A 19,110-nucleotide genomic window follows, 5' to 3' on the forward strand; every position below is an offset into this window, starting at 1 on the left:
TTGATTACTGAGAAAGGGGAGTATCGCTTCCCTGCAAGACATAGATTTCAAAAGATAAGATGGCTTTTGGGCTATGTTTCTACAGACTAAGGAAAACATATATGACATTTCCTCTCTTTAAATGTCTCATTTCAAACTGGGCCAAAGACAACCAAATTGAAATAGCGTCATTTGAAAAAAAGGAGGAATTAAGAAGCAATGACATAACAAGTGGATGAAGAAAAGCATTTCTCCACATTAGTACTCCAACTCATGAAGAAATGATGGAATTTGTGTATTATTGTTTTGAAAACTTCTAATAAAATAATGAATCTAAGCAAAGATCATTAGTAATCACTAACAGCAGAGACAACCAGATAGAATGTACTTCTTGACAGAATATGCAATAGCATCTATAAAGTAGTCTTCCTCCCCTCAGATTACATCTCCAGATCAAACTAACAGCTTACAAGGAACCTCAGGGGACAGAACATAGTAAGTAAAAACATGGCAGTACAATCAGCAAAATCTTGTGGGAAACTCAACAGAACAAGTGACATGGTTTCTTCAAAAAAATTAATGACATAGGAAAATAAGATGGATGGTAGAAACCTCTAGATTAAAAGAAACCTGAGAGACACATCAAAGGCAATGCATAACATTTGTTTGGGTCCTCAATCAGACTAACTGTAAACAGAAGGATGAATTAGTGAGTATACAGACAATCAGGGAAATTAGAACTACATATTTGATATTGAGAAATCACGGTCAATGTTTTTAAGTGCATAATGGCGCTTGAGTTATGCTTGAAAGAGTGCCCTTATCTTTTAGCCACATACTAACATTTTTAGCAGATGAATCATATCTGAGTTTTGCTTCATAATAATCTAGTTGGTGAAAAAGAGGTGCTTCAGATAAAATAAGAGTGAACTGATTGTTTTGTAGCTAGGTAGTGGCACATAGGATTAACTATGACAAACTGATTTTTTATTTATTATTTCTAGAGAGAGAGGAAGGAAGGAAGAGAGAGAGAGAGAGAGAACATCAACTTGCTGTTCCACCATTCATGCCATCATTCATTGATTCCTGTATGTGCCTTGACTAGGGATTGAACCCACAACCTCAGCATGTCAGGAAGATCCTCCAATCAACTGAGCTACCTGGCCAGGGTTGGCATACTAATTTTCTATATGTTCGAAATCTTTCACAATAAAATGCTGAAAAAAATTAAAAGCTGGAAAAGAAGATGTTGGGGAACACTTACCCTGTTGGATATCCTTCATTTCTAAATGCAAACTAGATATCAAGATTCCCACAGTTTGAGATCGTTTTCCATCCAATAATTTGATGATCTGGAATTTAAAAAGAAAATTAACACAAGCTCAAATGACCGTGCAATCTTTCAGAAGCATATCAAAAAACAATGAGATTTTTAGATACTCTGATTATTAAACTAAATTGATGCTATAGTCACTCCATTTTAATAACCATTTAATTTAAAAGTAACTTATTCACACAAAAAATAAAAGTAACCTATTCACAACTATACTTTATAAGAAAAAAAACCCCACCCTAAAGCCCACTAGTCTAATAGGAGCACTAAAATCTTTATAGTATTTTACTCTAATCTTTCATTCAAACGCATCTTAACTAAGTTGTAATGGCACTATGTTGCAATTTTATATCTAACATTTTTACGTATCATTGCCCTATTTTCATGTTGCTACTGTTTATGTCACTTCATAGGCTCCAATCTTGGCTGTATCATCTGCTGAGTGGTTTAGGGAAAAAGTCAATATGATCCTGACTCAGCAGATATCAGTGATATGGCCTTGGAAAAGTGACTTAACTGCTAGGTATTCAACATTTTCATCAAGAAGTAGGGCTGACTGGCTTAGCTTGTACATTTATTCTAGAAATTAAAAGACAATGTATGTGACACACCTAATATAGTTCTTGACATAAATTATTTAAATACATTTTCCCTGTTGTGGAGAGTTAGGTTGCTTTATATTTGTGCTATTATTATTATTATTATTATTATTATTATTATTATTTTACAGGGACAAAGAGAGTCAGAGAGAGGGATAGATAGGGACAGCCAGACAGAAACGAAGAGAGATGAGAAGCATCAATCATCAGTTTTTTTGTTGCGACACCTTAGTTGTTCATTGATTGCTTTCTCATATGTGCCTTGACCGTGGACCTTCAACAGACCGAGTAACCACTTGCTCAAGCCAGCGATCTTGGGTCCAAGCTGGTGAGCTATTTTGCTCAAGCTGGCAACCTCGGGGTCTTGAACCTGGGTCCTTCCGCATCCCAGTCAGATGCTCTATCCACTGCGCCACTGCCTGGTCATGCTATTTGTGCTATTATTAATACAGGGTGAGGCAAACATAGGTTTATAGTTGTATTTTCATATGGAAAATAATACAATAATTAATAAATAGTAATATAAGAATAAACTGTTTTGCATACTCACAACTGTAGACCTACTTCTGCCCTACCCTGCATAGGCAATACAGTACTTTGTACATAAAATTTTAAATTGTTTAAAATTATTATTTTATAATAATATATATCTATATCAAAATTTTACATTTTTTTTTTAGAAATTCCAAATACTTCACTGCTGGTAATTTCAATCTTTTTTTTTTTTTTTTTTTGTATTTTTCTGAAGCTGGAAACGGGGAGAGACAGTCAGACAGACTCCCGCATGCGCCCGACCGGGATCCACCCGGCACGCCCACCAGGGGCAACACTCTGCCCACCAGAGGGCGATGCTCTGCCCCTCCAGGGTGTCACTCTGCTGCGACCAGAGCCACTCTAGCGCCTGGGGCAGAGGCCAAGGAGCCATCCCCAGCGCCCGGGCCATCTTTGCTCCAATGGAGCCTTGGCTGCGGGAGGGGAAGAGAGAGACAGAGAGGAAGGAGGGGGGCGGGGTGGAGAAACAAATGGGCGCTTTTCCTATGTGCCCTGGCCGGGAATCGAACCCGGGTCCCCTGCATGCCAGGCTGACGCTCTACTGCTGAGCCAACCGGCCAGGGTCGGTAATTTCAATCTTTATAAGACTATTCCATGAAGAGCTCGTCATAGTTTTGTTTCTCTAAACCTAGTAAGTTCCCAATAACCAAATCTGTTCCTAAGAACATATCACACAGTGGTCACTAAGAAAAAAAGTTGTCTTTACTGTCATATAGCATGGCTACAAAAATCAGTATGACATGCATTCAAAACATCACCACATCTTGTGTTTGAATGCACGTTCCTGAGTAAAATACAAGCTAAACTAAATAGCTATGCTTCTTCTCCCAGCAACACCCTTATAAACTTACCAAAATATAATGAAGACAAGATTAAACAGTAACTAACACCTATATGTACATTAGTACTAGCTGAGTTCTGCTGGTTAAACAATAAGATACTATGAGTTTGTTCCAACCAATATTGTCTAATCATGCAACTTGTCTACGTATCGACTGATCAATTCTGAATCAGTTATTGCCAGCCCTTTGCCCTTACTTTCTCTGTGCTACTTTTATAGAACTATCAGAACAAAACATAGTAAATATCAGAACAAAACATAGTAAATACCAAGCTTTGATCAAGAGGAAAATCTGAGTTTTCAGTCTAATATGTTTAATAATTTTATTATTTAATAATCAGTCTAATATGTTTAATAATTTCAACATTAGCCTTAGATAAAGATCCGGGGGGATACAGAATGTCAAGAGTTTTAAAGAAATAAGAAAGAAACTTGGTATTTTTTACTTATTTTTTTACACAAAAGCAAAAGAAGAGGAGAAAAAGATGATGTATAATCAAACATCTTTTAAAATACAACTTTTGGCTTTTTCTTAGCTAGAGAACACAAATTTCAAGTGAAATGATTTTTAAGAGTCCAGTACAAAATTAAGAAGACCCACATAAGTTTTAACTAAATATTCAGGCATGCCTTTATTCGTCCAACAAATATCTGCTGTGGCACTGCTCTGGACCCTGGAGATGCAGAGGTGACAAGCTGATCAAGTCCTTGCCCTCATGAAGTCTGCAGAGCATAGCGATTTTTTAAAAGTTCTGAAAAGAACTGAAAAGGCAAATAAAACCACCACCTGAACTAACTGCAAAACAAAGTCAAAAGAAGAAAGGCTTTGGGAATTGACTAGATTTATTTTTCAATGTCCAGGATAGTGACTGATACAATGCTGGCTATGACATACACATGGATGTCAAAGAGACAGGCACAGGAATCAAATTTATGACAATATCACATCTGGGTAGCTAAGATTTTTTCAAAAAAACATTCTCCAAGCTTTCCAGTGGAATTCTAACAACCATGAGCAATACATTCTAGCTATAGGGCAGACGAGGTTCAAATGCTAGTTTTCTAATAGCTAATTAAAAGAAGGCAAGAAAGCAACACAGAAAGAGAAAGAGAGGGAGATGAGAGAGGGAGACGAGACAGAGAGAGAGAGAGAGAGAGAGAGAGAGAGAGAGAGAGAGAGAGAAACAAGCAAATCCATCCCCACTTCATTGCTCAATCAGGCTAAACTGTGGAAAGGATGTCACCACAGTCAGTTTTCCTTGCAATTCTGTCTAATGACTGGGCATGGGGGTTGTTTAGAAAGAGAAGGTCCGCTAAATTTAGTTGGACTAAAAACTTTTAAGAGTTTTCTAAAATGTGATGTTGTCTCCTAAAAAGGGCATAAGCAGCAGTAAGTCAAAGCATTTGTATTCTCTTCCCTATTTGTGTCAAATTTCTCTGTCTACTTCCGACATTTTAAAAAATGTGCTTCTAAGTTTCCATGTAGTCTTTCTCCAAATGTGAAGTAATACTAGGTTTCTCAAAACCAGCTAAAATGGTAGAAACAGAATGGACACTGAATGGATTTATATCCTAAGCTCTTATAGTTTCTTTCTCCCCAAGGCTTGAAAGAACAACATCAAATCTATCCTACTAACAATTTTTTAAATGTACAGTACAGTATTGTTAACTGCCCGCACAATGCTAAACTCTAGGCCCACTGAACAGATGTTCCCCATTTCCTTCCCCCCAGCCCTCAGCAGCTTTCTGCTTCTATGAGTGTGACTGCTTAGACACTCACGTACAGGGAACCACGCAGGATTTGTCCTGCAACCGCTGGCTTCATTTAGTGTAATGTCCATGAGGTTCGTCCATGTTGTAGCATGTGACGTAATTACCTTCCTAAGGCTGAAGACTATTTCATTGAATGTTTGTGGGGGGCTATATAGACACATATACTGTATATCATAAATATGTGCATCTGTATTTATACCAGGACCATGCTGCTTTGAATACTGTAGCTTGTAATATGTTTAGAAGTTAGAAAGAGAAGGATAATATCAAACAAATTACAAAAAAAAAATAAAATAAAATAAAATAGAAGAGAGGGTTAAAACAACAAAAAGTAGAGTAAATACATGTATATTAAAATACTTGGAAGTCCAATCCACAAAATGACTAAAAGGAGGAAAACAACACATCTGACTAATAAACAGACCAAATGGGAATTCAGTCAGCTAAAAATCTATCCAAGACTTGAGTTACATACTCAGATATTTCTGAAATTGTATAAAGATTGGGCCCAGTAGGATGTGAGGAAAAGGTGTTGGGGGCAGGGAGGAAGAGGAAAAAGGAAATTTGAGAACTAAAAGGGAGAAAATGGGAGAGAGGTGCTTTTTAGGCTCCCTGGTCATGTCTTGGCCAACCTCATCAGGGAAGCAAAGACTGGAACAAAGAGGGGTTCCTTTACTGAACACACATTTGTCCAATGACTCCCACTGGCCAGGTATTGAGCTCAGGACTGAAGATGTATAAAGTTCTGGAGAGTTGAAAAGTTAACAGAGATATTTGTTCTGTTTCATGTGTGTATGTGTATGTGGGTGTGCATGTGTGTAAATTTTGTATTTTTATTTATAATTGTGGAAATTGCTTATTGTAATAAAAACATATATACTACTCTGAATGCAAACAAGTAAAAGGTGAAATGCTCTCTCATCCTCTAAACCACCCAGCTACTATCACTAGCACGGGGGTTGTCCCATTCCAGATTTAAACATGTGAGCTTGCCCACACATGTGTAGGGTTTTATCTTCATAAAAGTGGTAAGTAATATATTTTTTTTCTGCAACTCCCCTTGCCCCCATTCTGAATCTCTTTTTTTCTTTCATAAATACATTATTGATCTCTTCCATATCAGTACAGGCTGAGCCTCTTCTAAGTCTGACACATAATTTAAGTTTTCCTCAATTGATAGACATTCAGAAATTCTACACATTTAGTCAATTTTAAACAAAGCTACAATGAAGAACCATGGAGATACATCCTTAGTCACTTGAGCTTGTATTTAGATAAAACAGATCTATAGAAGCTGTTTAAACAACATGTCTATCTTAAATTTTAACAAATATTGCCAGTTGTTTCTAATAGGTGGTATTAATTTATACTTCCATCGAGTATTTGAGAATGACTATTTTCCTTTTCTGTCACCCACTGCGGGTATTATAAATTTAAAAATTTTGGCCAAAATGATAGGTAAAATGTTTTTTCACTGTTCTGCACTTTAACATTTGGCTATTTATTGGTCTTACGTTCTTATGAGTTGTCCTTCTATTACTTTTTCTTTTTTTCTAATTATTAGATCTCATAAGCTGGTATAATGCAAAGAAATTTAAATAAGGACATAGCTCATATAATTTTACTCACATTTCAAATATAAAACAGAAAGCAACAAATGACTAAACAAGACAAACAAATAAAAACTTATAGACACAGAACAGAATGGTGGTTGCCAGAGGGGAAGAGGTGGGGGTAGTAATGGGGAAACAGGGTCAAATTTTAGGTAGTGGGCACACAATGCAATGTGTAGATCATGTATTATAGAAATGTACACTTGAGGCCCTGTTCAAGTAGCTCAGTTGTTTAAAGCATTGTCCCAACATGCCAAGGTTGTGGGTTCGATCCCTGGTGAGGGCACATATAAGAATCAACCAAAGATGGCATGAATAAGTGTAACATCAATGTTTCTCTCCCTCCCTCTTTCTCTCTCCCTTTCTCTTTCTCTAGAAATCAATAAATTTAAAAAAGGAAATGAACATCTGAAACCTGTATAAACTTATTAACCAATGTCATCCCAATAAATTAAAAAAAAAAAAGGAGAACCTAGCTGAATTGCAGGAAGAAAGAGATATATGCAGAGATGGCTGTGGATAAGGGGCATTTTCTAAGGGAAGGAGAGTAAAGAGAACAACTTTCTATTACAGCCCTACTAAATGCTAAGTATTGTGCTCCTTGGAACCAAGCTAATCCAGATGGACAATTGTGAATTGGGGGCAATGAGTATAACATTACAAACTTATTTCTTAGTGTTCTTCCCTATGGATTTCTAAAGCAATAATAATACTTCATGCTTAAAGGTCCTGAACAGTGAGTATAGTTACCTCACCCCTAGAGCATTCAAAGCAAGACACACAGAATAGAAGAACACCATGTTCTGCTAATCCAACACTCTTTTCTGATATCTGTGATCAAATCTCACAATTCCTTACCTAGATATATACCTATCATCTGAGGCATTTACTTTCACAACAGAGTGGTTAGGAAGAAAGCATTAAGAAGAGGAAAAAAAACAAGAATGAAAATAAGTAATGGAGAGAATAAACAGGAAAAAATAGCAAAGATTTAGAACATAACAAAACAGGTTTTTAAAAGGATGTTCAATTAGTTATTAACCAAGAATTATGACATTATTAAAAAAAAATATATATATATATATATTTAGAATCATTGTAACATTTCAAATAACCAGATATAATTTATGTAGAATCTTCTCTTAACTGACAATCCCCTTGTCTTCTTTTTATTGCACTATATGCATTCTTGGTAAGCAAACTTCTAAACAGATAAAGTGAACTTCAAAAATTTCTGTCTGGGCCATGGCTGGTTTGCTCAGTGGATAGAGTGTCGGCCTAGCATGCAGACATCCTAGGTTTGAGTCGTGGTCAGGACACACACAAGAAGTGACCATTTGCTTCTCTCCCCCCCCTCTCTCCCTCTTCTCTCTCTTCCCTTCTAGCAGCCAGTGGCTCGATTGGTTTGAGTGTTAGCCCTGGGCACTGAGGATAACTAGGTTGATTTGAGCATCAGCCCCAGACAGGGGTTGCCAGGTGGATCCTGGTCAGGATGCATGCAGGAGTTTATCTCTCTATCTCCCTTCTTCTCACTTAAAAAAAGAAATTTCTTTGAAGAGAAAGTACATACAACAAAAAAATAAATTATACTGCATATTAATTTTCTCCAATCCACTAGCTTCTCTAATATGTTCTGGGCTTGAAAAAAATCAAACTCAATCACTTATACCTTCCATATTCACAGTACTGAAGAGTGTGAACTGGTAATCACAATGATTATCTGAAAAAGTTTTAGAATTTGAGTTGCCTGAGATTGTTTGATACTTAACAGCTGTCATTATAGTAAGAAATTTAACTAATATATTACCACAGTACATTATATATAAAATTTATGTTAAATTATTTATTAATTCAAACATTTAATTAATCAGCACCAACCCATTCTTTCAGCATTCAGGTTGTTAATCCCTGGTATTATTTTAACAGTTTTAAAAGTTGTATGGCCCAAGTCAAAAGTTACCAGCAATCAAAGTAGATATATAACTAAAAACTAAGAGTTACAGCCATAAAACGATGGCCTTGCCTACAGCTTTCAGCGTTAGCATGCTGAGCTGCCATGGCCCCGTGGCCAAGTATGGAAAGGAACTGCCATCATAGTCTGCTGACTGGTTGTTAAGAGAAAAGTCAGGAGATGAGCCTCCTATTTCTAGGTCTTCCCTGACTCTTCATCACATCAATGCTGAAACACATTCTAACTCAAAAGCAGTCACAAAATGTAGACTCTTAAGTTAGTACTGTGAGGGTTGTCAAGAGTAAAAGTAATAATCTATAGGTACACACATATATGAATATATATATACATAATATATATATATACATCTCCATTCAATGGGAGATCAGAGAATAGTTTATAGGGAGACATAAATGAGTCTAATACAAGGGAGTTATTTATAGGAATCAATTAACTTAAAAAGTTTAGTTATTCTTAGGTCTATTATTCTTAAAAATTCCAAAATTCCAGGACTCCTTGAAAGGTGAAGATATAGAATGAGAAGGCTGTTTCAGGCACAGTCTTCCATTGAAGAAGCTGAATGTGTTCTCTGAAGTGTTATATTCAGTGCCTTCTCGAAACAGAAGTCCAGGTCTCACTTTCTGAAGGCCTCCCCATACTGGAGAGCTGAGTGATAAGCTCTGCAGACCATGAACCCCGAACAGTTCTGCCACTTCTATTCTGGTTATTCATACATAAGGGGCTCTATCCATTCTGCACAGCCGCCAGGGTGAAGGTGCTTCTAGGCACTAAGGCCAGGCAGCAGTGGGGGCTTTCACCCTGCAGAAGACCCTGAGGCCAGTCCACCACATTTGATTGTTGGATATTGGTAGGAGTCCTGACTTTATTACTCCACAGCTTCCTAATATGTCTTTCAAATGAATGATTTCCCAAGTATCTGTGGGTTCAGTAGGCAAAGTTATGCCTTAGAGCTCCCAAAATGACTTCCTTCCACGTGGGTTCTTTAGGAAAGAAAGGGCCCACTGCAGGCTATTCAAGGAAGACCCTTCAGAAAACATTTATGGGAAAGAGTCTGAGTACTTGTAAAAGTTTGCTTGCCCGATGTGTGCTCTGGTTGAAGTGGGTTTTGGAATCATTTAACCCTTAGCACTGGAGAAACCTGCAAATGTTGCCTAACTTATCTTTCGGTCCCCGGATTGGCCCAGAAGCCCAGATGGACTCTACTTGAGAAGAATGTTCATGCTTTCTTTTTTTTTTTTTTTAACAGAGACAAAGAGAGTCAGAGAGAAGGATAGATAGGGACAGACAGACAGGAATGGAGAGAGATGAGAAGCATCAATCATTAGTTTTTCGTTGCGACACCTTAGTTGTTCATTGATTGCTTTCTCATATGTGCCTTGACCGTGGGGCTACAGCAGACCGAGTAACCCCTTGCTCAAGCCAGCGACCTTGGGTCCAACCTGATGAGCTTTTGCTCAAACCAGATGAGCTTGCGCTCAAGTTGGCGACCTCGGGGTCTTGAACCTGGGTCCTTCCGCATCCCAGTCCGATGCTCTATCCACTGTGCCACTGCCTGGTCAGGCCATGCTTTCAAATTTAAAAATGAATATGGTTACATTTCATACAAGGTAGACATATTTATAGCCATTCTCTATCACCAAACAAACAAAACACAGCCCCACCTCAGCTAATTATAAACATGACCTTAACTCTTCATGCTATTTCTATTCTATGGCTACTCCCAATACCCATTTTTCATTCAAAGAATGTCCTCACATGCATATTACTTGATTTTTTTTAATCCTCAAAATAATTTTCTAGTATTAAGCAACTTCTGGCACCTAAGCTTTTATTTTGTCTAATTATTCCTGCTTCGCTGTCAGTCTTCTTTTGCTCCCGGAAACGGGAAAGAATCGCTGGTCTCATCATCTCCAACACAAAGCTCCTTCATAAACCCCAAGACCATCACTTTTTTTTTTTAAACAAGAGAGACTTTATATCAAATCATTAAAAATTAGTTCTTGAGAAACATTAGTGAGCCCTCAGTTTATCTTGGTCCAATCTAAAGTAGGCTGAACTTGGCAGCACATGGCCTTCTCCTAGGTATAATCACAGTCTGGGGGGAGAATGCAATTTGTGCAGCATTCCAATGACCTACAAGATGACCTTGTGCAGGGGCAAATTCACAGGTTGCGTTAAACCCTATTAGACATGCTTAGTTTAAGGCCAAGCCTTTCCAGGCCCCTGCCGCATGCTAGGATTAGGGCATGTCACACATGCGTATGCGGACACCACCTAAGGAGCTCTCACAATGCCTTCTGGGGGCAGGGCAAGGCAGGCCCACACCTCCCACTGTCTTTATCTGCACCCTGAGCCAGTGTATTCGAATTATTACTATTTCTTACATGTGTGGCTTTTCAGAAAAACCTGCCTCTTTGAATAAAAATTAAGGCAAAAATGGGAGAAAGATTTGCTACTCTGGAAAAACCACACCCTGACTACTAAGCTAGAAAAGTCTTGCCAGGCAGACTGAGAAGGAATACCTGCCAGGCCTACAGGACTTTCACATCCACATAAAACCCGTATATATCTTTAGCTTTCTGCCTGAGCTTGGAAGACATCGCCAGAAGTAAAAATAAAAATAAATGGTCTGATTTCAGGATGACTGCTAGAAGTATGCTCAGCCAAGCGAGTCTGGCACAGCTACAAAATTAAGATAGCCATAGAAGCCTTCTTCTTCTAGGGCGCCTTCCCACCTGAAAATGAAGGTGATTCTGATACCTACACCTTCACTGGACACCAAACACACTGGAGCCTACACCAGATCAAGTAGCTATGCCGTTCTCTGGCTTAGTCCTCGCATGTGCACTTTCTCAGTTTCAGTCACAGGACTTCCATCTCCAGTGGAGTTGGTTTTGTCAAACAGTCTGGAGAACAGGCACCAGCCACACAAGTTGTCACCAAAGAACTTCTCCTGGGCGCTGTAGGCAAATACGGGCATGGTGCTCCCTTTCTTTTCCAAACCACTCTCCCCCCACCAAAAACAAAAAATCCACATATATGAACAGATATTTACTTTCTGACAATGATATCTTTATCTCTATCAATCTATCTATCTACCTACCTACCTATCTAGATATCTACTTAAATAGATACTTGTAGATATCTATATATCTATATCTACCTATAGAGATAGATAGATAGATAGATATAGATAGATATACAGGGGGTCCTCAGGTTACATCACAGTTCTGTTCCTACAACGGTGATGTAACCCAAATTTTGGTGTAAGTCAAACACACCCTAGCCTAAGTCACTTACCTATTTTAACACAGTTGTAAAATCATAATCTAGAACATAAAAACACAACTAAGCCATAGAAAAAGGAAAAGGACAGAAATATACTCTACTGTGCACTGTACTGTGTATTCTTCTGCCATGCACAACCAAACTATATAGTTTGCTCAAGTAGTAGTCCACAAGTATGATGCTAACAGCATAAGCTGAAACACTCATGTTTCAATTTCTTTAAGTTTTTATGAGAGTGAGCATCATAAACTTAAAATGTTGTATATCAAGACTGCCGTAACCCAAGGATCCCCTGTATATAGAGATATATATCTCAACTATCCAAATGTAGAACATTTCCAACTATAGAGAAAATATGGTTTGCCTCTCTCAGGGAGAATGAACACCACAGTGGAAAATATACAGAAAGTAGACAATCTGACTCTCCAAAGGAAAATTCTAAATAATACTATTCTATTTTTGTACCTTTATACTGGTAATATCTTCTGCTTATGCTTCATATCAACACTCACCAAATGCCACTACTTGGCAGAACTACAGACTTTAAGAGGCTGGATTAAAGCACATACTAATGACAAGTCAGCCTGTCTTATTAGCAGTAATCCTTTGCATTTCTAAGTCACTGGCTTCCAAAGGGATCAAGGGCTCTCATAATGACTGTGGCATGTATCTTGAAGCCATTCTTATGGACTAGGTTGGAAGTCATGTAGAATCCTGTAGGACCTGTCAGCATCAATGCACCCATCCTAAGGACTGCCAGCTCTGAGCTGCACTGACTCTGGACACAAGAAGGAAACATAAATTAGCATGAGGCCTGCCTTTGGCTGTATTGGAGAGCTGTGTCTTCTGGGGATGGGATATGTTATATCAAGGGGATACCTGGGTTTAATTTTACTCTCATTTAATTGTCACTCATTCACATACCACTAGATTGTACATTTTTATTTTATAAGTAATAAAAATCTAATTTGGAAAATAGAGTAAGAATTTCCAATGGAGGGAAATTCCAAGATGTGGCACAAGGTGCTACAAGGCCAAAGAGGCATGGCAACCCATAGACGCATGCCTTGTGTACAAAAAACATGACAAAAAATCCTCAGAGGAAGCAACTGACACGACCCCAATGATAGCTGTGGCTGCTTGTGCCCTCCCTGCCATTTTGGTGCAACAGCGACCAGAGATGAGACAGACGAGCAGCCACCACTCCCAGCCAGCACCGGGAGCGAGGCCACTGCTGGAGGAGCTGCAGGACCAGAGCTGGCAGTCACCTTGCCATCTCTCCTCAGGGAGAGGGAGCGCTTCCTTGGAAACACGCAATTGCTTCTTGGCAGGTGCCCAGGAAAATAAGTGCTGACTCAGCTTCCTTGTTCTCTTCTCCCATGCTCTGCCCCCTGCCACTCTTTGGCACCACACCCACAGACGCTGGCTGGCTGGCGGCTGCCTGGTGCCATATTACGGTACAAACAAGCCCTCACTGCTGATGGCCATCGTGGCTGGGTGTGCTTCTGGGTAATGGCCTCTGTCAACTGGCCTGAATAATGCCGTCAAAATAAGCTTTCCGCATGCAGCCTGATTATCTGTCCCACTAACTGTTTCAAGGCAAACTAAGCCTTACTGTTCTGTCAAACCGTTAAGACTGAATCTCTTCCACGGCCTTATTTTTGGGGACACATAAAATTGCTCCTATGAAGTTTACTTTAAGGATTTAGGCTCTTCACCAAGAAATGTGAAAAGGCAAATTGTCACCCTGTCCTGGGTCTGAGAACATATTTGGCATCCCATTCCCTTACTGATGAGAGACAAAAACCCTTTTATTGGTTTTTCAGGCTAGTGCATTCTGTTCAGAAAGCAAATGGGGAGAAGGCCACAGCAGGTGAAGGCTGCGGCTGGGCAGGGGAGGAGGGCACTGTGGGATGGAAGGCAGTGGGGACGTGGGCAGGAGAGGATTCTGATGGTTTTGGAGTTTTTATGCCATGCATGAGACAAACTCCAAAACAAAATCACATGCATTTTCTCATGGATTAGAGATCTAGAGGAGAATATGACCAGAAGAGATCAGTGAATTCACTGTCCTGTCATCAGACAAGGCCAAAGCTACCATCACACAAAGGTATAGATGAAAATCGTCGTCCTATTACTTCCTGGAGCTCAAGACGCCTTAAAGGGTGATTGCTTGTAATAATTATGAAGCAATTTTAAGCCACTGACAACTAGCCTGTTGAGGAACAACTGGATAGAGGGTGACACAGCAGAAAGAAAATGAAAACGGAGACAGAAGAACTATGGAAGATCCCACTTATGGTAAAACATAGAAAAACAGAACAAAACAGAAGCCCATCTATCTGAGACTCTGCTTTTCAAGCTGATGGTGTGAATGCTAAGAAAATGGGAGGAAATAGGATGTCTCTTTGGGATAGAAGTTAATAACATCAGATAACCCAGAAAAATTTAATTTGGTATCTTCGGATAGCCTCCAACTATCATGGTTCAACTCTAACGCCAGGGACTTCTTCCATATATGTGACTCAACTTTTTTTTTAATTGATAGGAGGAGAGATAGACAGAGTCCCAACTGGGATCCACTCAACAACCCCTGACTGGGGCAGATGGTTGAATTAGCTGAGCTATCCTCAGCAGCTTGAATTAACTGAGCTATCCTTAGCACCTTAGGCTGATGCTCGGACCATCTGAGCCACTAGCTGTGAGAAGGGGAGAGAGAGAGAGAAATGGGAGAGGGAGGGGAAGAGAAGCAGATGGTTGTTTTTCATGTGTACCCTGACCAGGGATTGAACTCAGGATGTCTGCAGTCCGGGCTGACTCTCTATCCACTGAGCCAACTGGCCAGGGCCTGATTCAACTTTTAACATCAGGATACATTAGTTTTCTGTTTCAGGAGGGATGAGAGTTCTTACCACTCACGATATACCATAGGCCTGATGCCAGAGGACCTTTGAATCATGTTTAACTGTTTGGTTTTTTGTTTGGTTTAAATTTCTATATTATAATTCCACTTTCCATTCCCCCTGTCCCAACAGTCAATCTGCATGGCTATCAATGACTGGTAGGGCAAGTGTTCCTTCACTTCCCTTCTCACCCTGCTGGACCTACCACTGAGGAAAAAAGTAAAACCTTCTTCCAATCATTCCTAAATTGCATGGGAAACATCCTCAGCCTACATACATTTACACATTGTAGGCAAAGGCTTTAGAAAAGTTTGGAGGCACTAGAAAGCTGTCTATAGTATAGAGCAATCAAGAATTTGTGGGATGTCCCCTAGAAGTTTTGTGTGCATGTAAATTACCAAGAACCTCATTGAAAATACAGCTTCTTATTCACCAGAAATGAGATGGGACCTGTTTTGAAATGAATTGTATTCCCCTGAGAAAAGATATGTTGAACCTCTAACCTCCAGTACCTCAGAATATGACCTTATTTGGAAATGGGGTCGTTGTAAAGGTAATTAGTTACAATGAGATCATATTGGAGTCAGGTAGGCCCCTAATCCCAGAAGATTTTGTGTCCTTATAAGAAAACGGCCATGTGAAGACACAGCGACATGAAGGAAGTATGCCAAGTGATGATGAAAACAGACTGCAGTTATATAGCTACATGTCAAGAAATGCCAGACTGCCAGAAAATCACCAGAAGATAGGAAGAGAAGGATTTTCCTGCCAATTACAGAGGGAGCATAACTCTGCCAATACCTTGATTTCAGGCTTTTAGCATACAGAACATTTATTTTGACTCACCCAGTTTACTGGGGCAGCCCTAGAAAACTAATATAGGGCCTGAGGTTCTTATATTTCTTATAAGCTATTAGATGATACTTTTGCTTCTGGTCTGTAGACCAGACTTTGAGTATTCAAGTGACTGCAAATGAATACATTATTTTGTTTACTGTCATTGGCACTTAGTACAGTGCCTGACATATATATATATATATATATATATATATGCATGTTTATATAATCTCTGATTCCCAGAGCTTTTTTGGATAACTAGCCGAAAATATTTCCCTTTCTCTATCAATCATCATAGAATCTTCCCTTAAAGCTATATGCTCAGTTGAGGAGGATGGCTTTCTCAGAGAAGGCCAATCGCAGATACACAGGTAACCACATTGCCCTCTTAAGGTTCTAAATAACATAGTTTATAAGGCCTTTGAACTTCCTATCTTATCTCTATAATCTCTCATTTAATGTTAAGACATTGACCCCAATCTCTTATATATTCTTGGTGGCTCAAACAGGGCTTTTCTCTCCAAAACTTAGTGTGTTATGCTTTAGAAAAGAACACATGCTAATAATTACTCCAAGATGTTTAGAGATAATGGACAACAGAAAAGTTATTATCTTCAATGTCATCGTATGTCTTTGATATGATAATCATTGCATTCAAGATATCAGAAATGATGGATGGCCTTTGATTCAGAGTGTATCATGATGCAAATTACCTGGCTCTTTCCCACTCCTGCTTAGGTGAAGTGCTCCTGACAGTAGGAGCTCCTAGCTTCAGAGCCTCAGGCCACTAGATGGCAAAATCTGTGACAAAACTTAAAATTTAAAGAGAAACACTTCTTTGTTCAAAGATCCCCAAAGCTATTTCTTTTGTCCTTTTATGGACATACTTCACCTAGAACAACCTCACACATAGTCTTAATTTGCAGCCATTGCTATAACATACACCATAACCTAAGTCAACATACTCTGTGAACTTTCTAGCTAACAACAGCTGACATCAGTAACACACTGGTCTGGTGGATTCACTGAGCTCCTTTTATACTCATAAAATGATGATTTCAGGAAATGTTGGGACGAAAGAAAAACTGAAAGAGCACAGTATACACACATTGTTAAATTGCTACAAGATTCTGTGAGGGCTTTTGGGGTAGAACCCCGTACATCTCCCCTATAATTAGTCTTTGTCATCCTGTTCATTCTCAGGACACATCTTCACAGAAAGTCAGCGCACATTACATTCTATCCTCAGTTATCCAGGCGATGGAGGAACAATGAACCAAACTCTTTACTCCCTGTCACCCATGAAGTGAGCCAGCCCCTTCACCCGCCCTGACTGGAATCTCGAATGTATGTACCCAGAGGTTCTCCCATATGCTTGAGCCACCTTTTGATGGTATACGTGCCACAAACACACTGTAGGTTAATTTGCCCAGAGTCACCGAGATGTCTGACTACCACTCCTGTGTCCTTTTCCTTGGGATACACTTCATTCTAGCAAGGCCTCACCAGTCATGCTGCAACACGGCAACGGCCTCTAAGGTGGGAAAAGCAAACTCACTTTGAGTTTTAGGCTAGCAGTCAAGTACTTTTCACTTCCTTGTCTCCTATGAAATCAACCCAGATTATAAGACTAGGGATCAGAAAGACGAAATCTATCCTTCATGAACTACTAAACCCCTTTCACTTCAAAATAGAAAACAGAAGGCAGTACATAGTTGGGGGAGTAGTTGACTTTATGCAGAGGGATGGAAGGACAAATCTACATGTCCGCAGAGGAAGGCAGAACCTGGGACACTCACAAACTAGAGGTAGCCTGTGCTAGGGAAGATAAGAGGGGAGGTAGTAGCTGAATATAAGGAGATTACATACAAGTTAGTCTATGGTGCAACTAGGTGTTGGATATAAAGGTATAACCCCACTCGTCATGATCAGGATGTATTGTTTCTAGAGAAAATCAAGCAGACAGACTTGGGACTCAGGGACATTGGGCACACAGTAGATGGGGTAGAGGTCTTGTACTGGAATGGAGTGATTATCAAAATTCCACATCTTTTCTAGGCTTTTCTCCCAGAATGCTCACAGTCAGGCTAATACTCCACTTCCCAGGCCCCAGTCAGTGCCTGGAGAAATTCCTTCTGGAAAAACAGAACAGTCTAAGAGAAAAGATAAAGAAATCCTATAAGTTTAGGGGGGAGGTGGGTAGTGGTAAATGAAATAACTAACTGGTCAGCAACTATTTGCCCCACCATGAAGTCCAGTACTGGGAACACCCTGTCCACTGACACCGAGCTCCGGTCCTGGCTTGTCATACCCCAATCTTACATAGAAAATAGCAGCCAAGGGTTCACCACCGTAAAATACAGAGATCAAAACAACAACAACAAAAAAGTACATAAAAAAGGAACTTGGAAGAAGAAACAAAGTAGCAAGCAAAAGAAAAGGTAAAGAAACTATAATTAATAGAATCATAAAATTGTTTTCTTTTATTAAAAAGTAAAGTGAGCTTTTATACATTAAAATATAAATCTGAAATATAAAAATCCTTGTCTATCAAAAATAGGAATTCCATAGTAACTGTCTGAAAACATAGAAGCAATAGATAGCAGAACACATACATACCAGAGAGACAGCTGGGAGTGTTGAAGCCTGTGGCTGCCTCTGGGGTCACGGTGGAAGTGGGAGGGGGCAACAGGGAACTCTTTTTATTTTTTTACTTTTAAAAGCTGTGAAATATCATATAAAATAATAGCATATGTGCATTTATTCATAATTTCAAGGTTGTCAAAAATAACCCTTGTACTCACACCACCCCTTAAGAAAGTGGGAACTACTAATATCTTTGAAGCTTATCTTCCTCTACAATTTCCCTCCAAATAAACCATTCATCTGAATTTTGTGTTTATTGTTCCTTGCTTTAAAAACGATAGTTTGGCCACAAATATATAATTCAACAAACTCATTTGGCTTTTCATATTTTTGAACTTTAGATCAATAGTCTCATTATTTTGTGACTTTTTCTTTTTTTAATTGAACATCTGGTTTATGAATCATCCATGTGGATGCATGGGGTTATAGTTAATTCTTTTATAAAGCTCTATAGTATTCTATTATGTGGCTTTACCTCAGTCAGTTTATTCACTCATATTATGATGGACAGATTTTTGTTATTAAAAACAAAGTTTTTTACAAATATTCTCATGTGGGTCATTTGTACAAATGTGCAAAAGTTTGTACAGAGGGTGTATACATGTTTGCATGAGCTACATAGAACCAAACTATTTCCAAAGTATATGGAATAACTGACTTTCCCATTAGCAGCAATGAGAGTTCCTACTGTTAGATAGCCTCTCAATATTTCAGTCACACTTTTTAATATTTACCACACTGTTTGGTCTAAACTGGTGTTTCTGCATTTCATAG

The 19,110-nt window shown here is 39.0% G+C and overlaps 1 protein-coding gene across 4 annotated transcripts in view; it reads right to left on the reverse strand.

Moving 5' to 3' along the window:
• The window catches only part of FMN1 (formin 1), a 447,836-nt gene that overhangs the window by 157,575 nt on the left and 271,151 nt on the right, over positions 1-19,110 (reverse strand). For all 4 annotated transcript variants that reach the window (XM_066341834.1, XM_066341832.1, XM_066341833.1 and 1 more), the window contains one exon: positions 1,244-1,331. In XM_066341834.1, coding sequence (XP_066197931.1) covers positions 1,244-1,331 — 88 coding nt within the window. The remainder of the gene's footprint in view (positions 1-1,243; positions 1,332-19,110) is intronic.

The sequence above is a fragment of the Saccopteryx leptura genome, chromosome 6, assembly GCF_036850995.1.
Source record: "Saccopteryx leptura isolate mSacLep1 chromosome 6, mSacLep1_pri_phased_curated, whole genome shotgun sequence".
In the NCBI taxonomy this organism is placed as follows: Eukaryota; Metazoa; Chordata; class Mammalia; order Chiroptera; family Emballonuridae; genus Saccopteryx; species Saccopteryx leptura.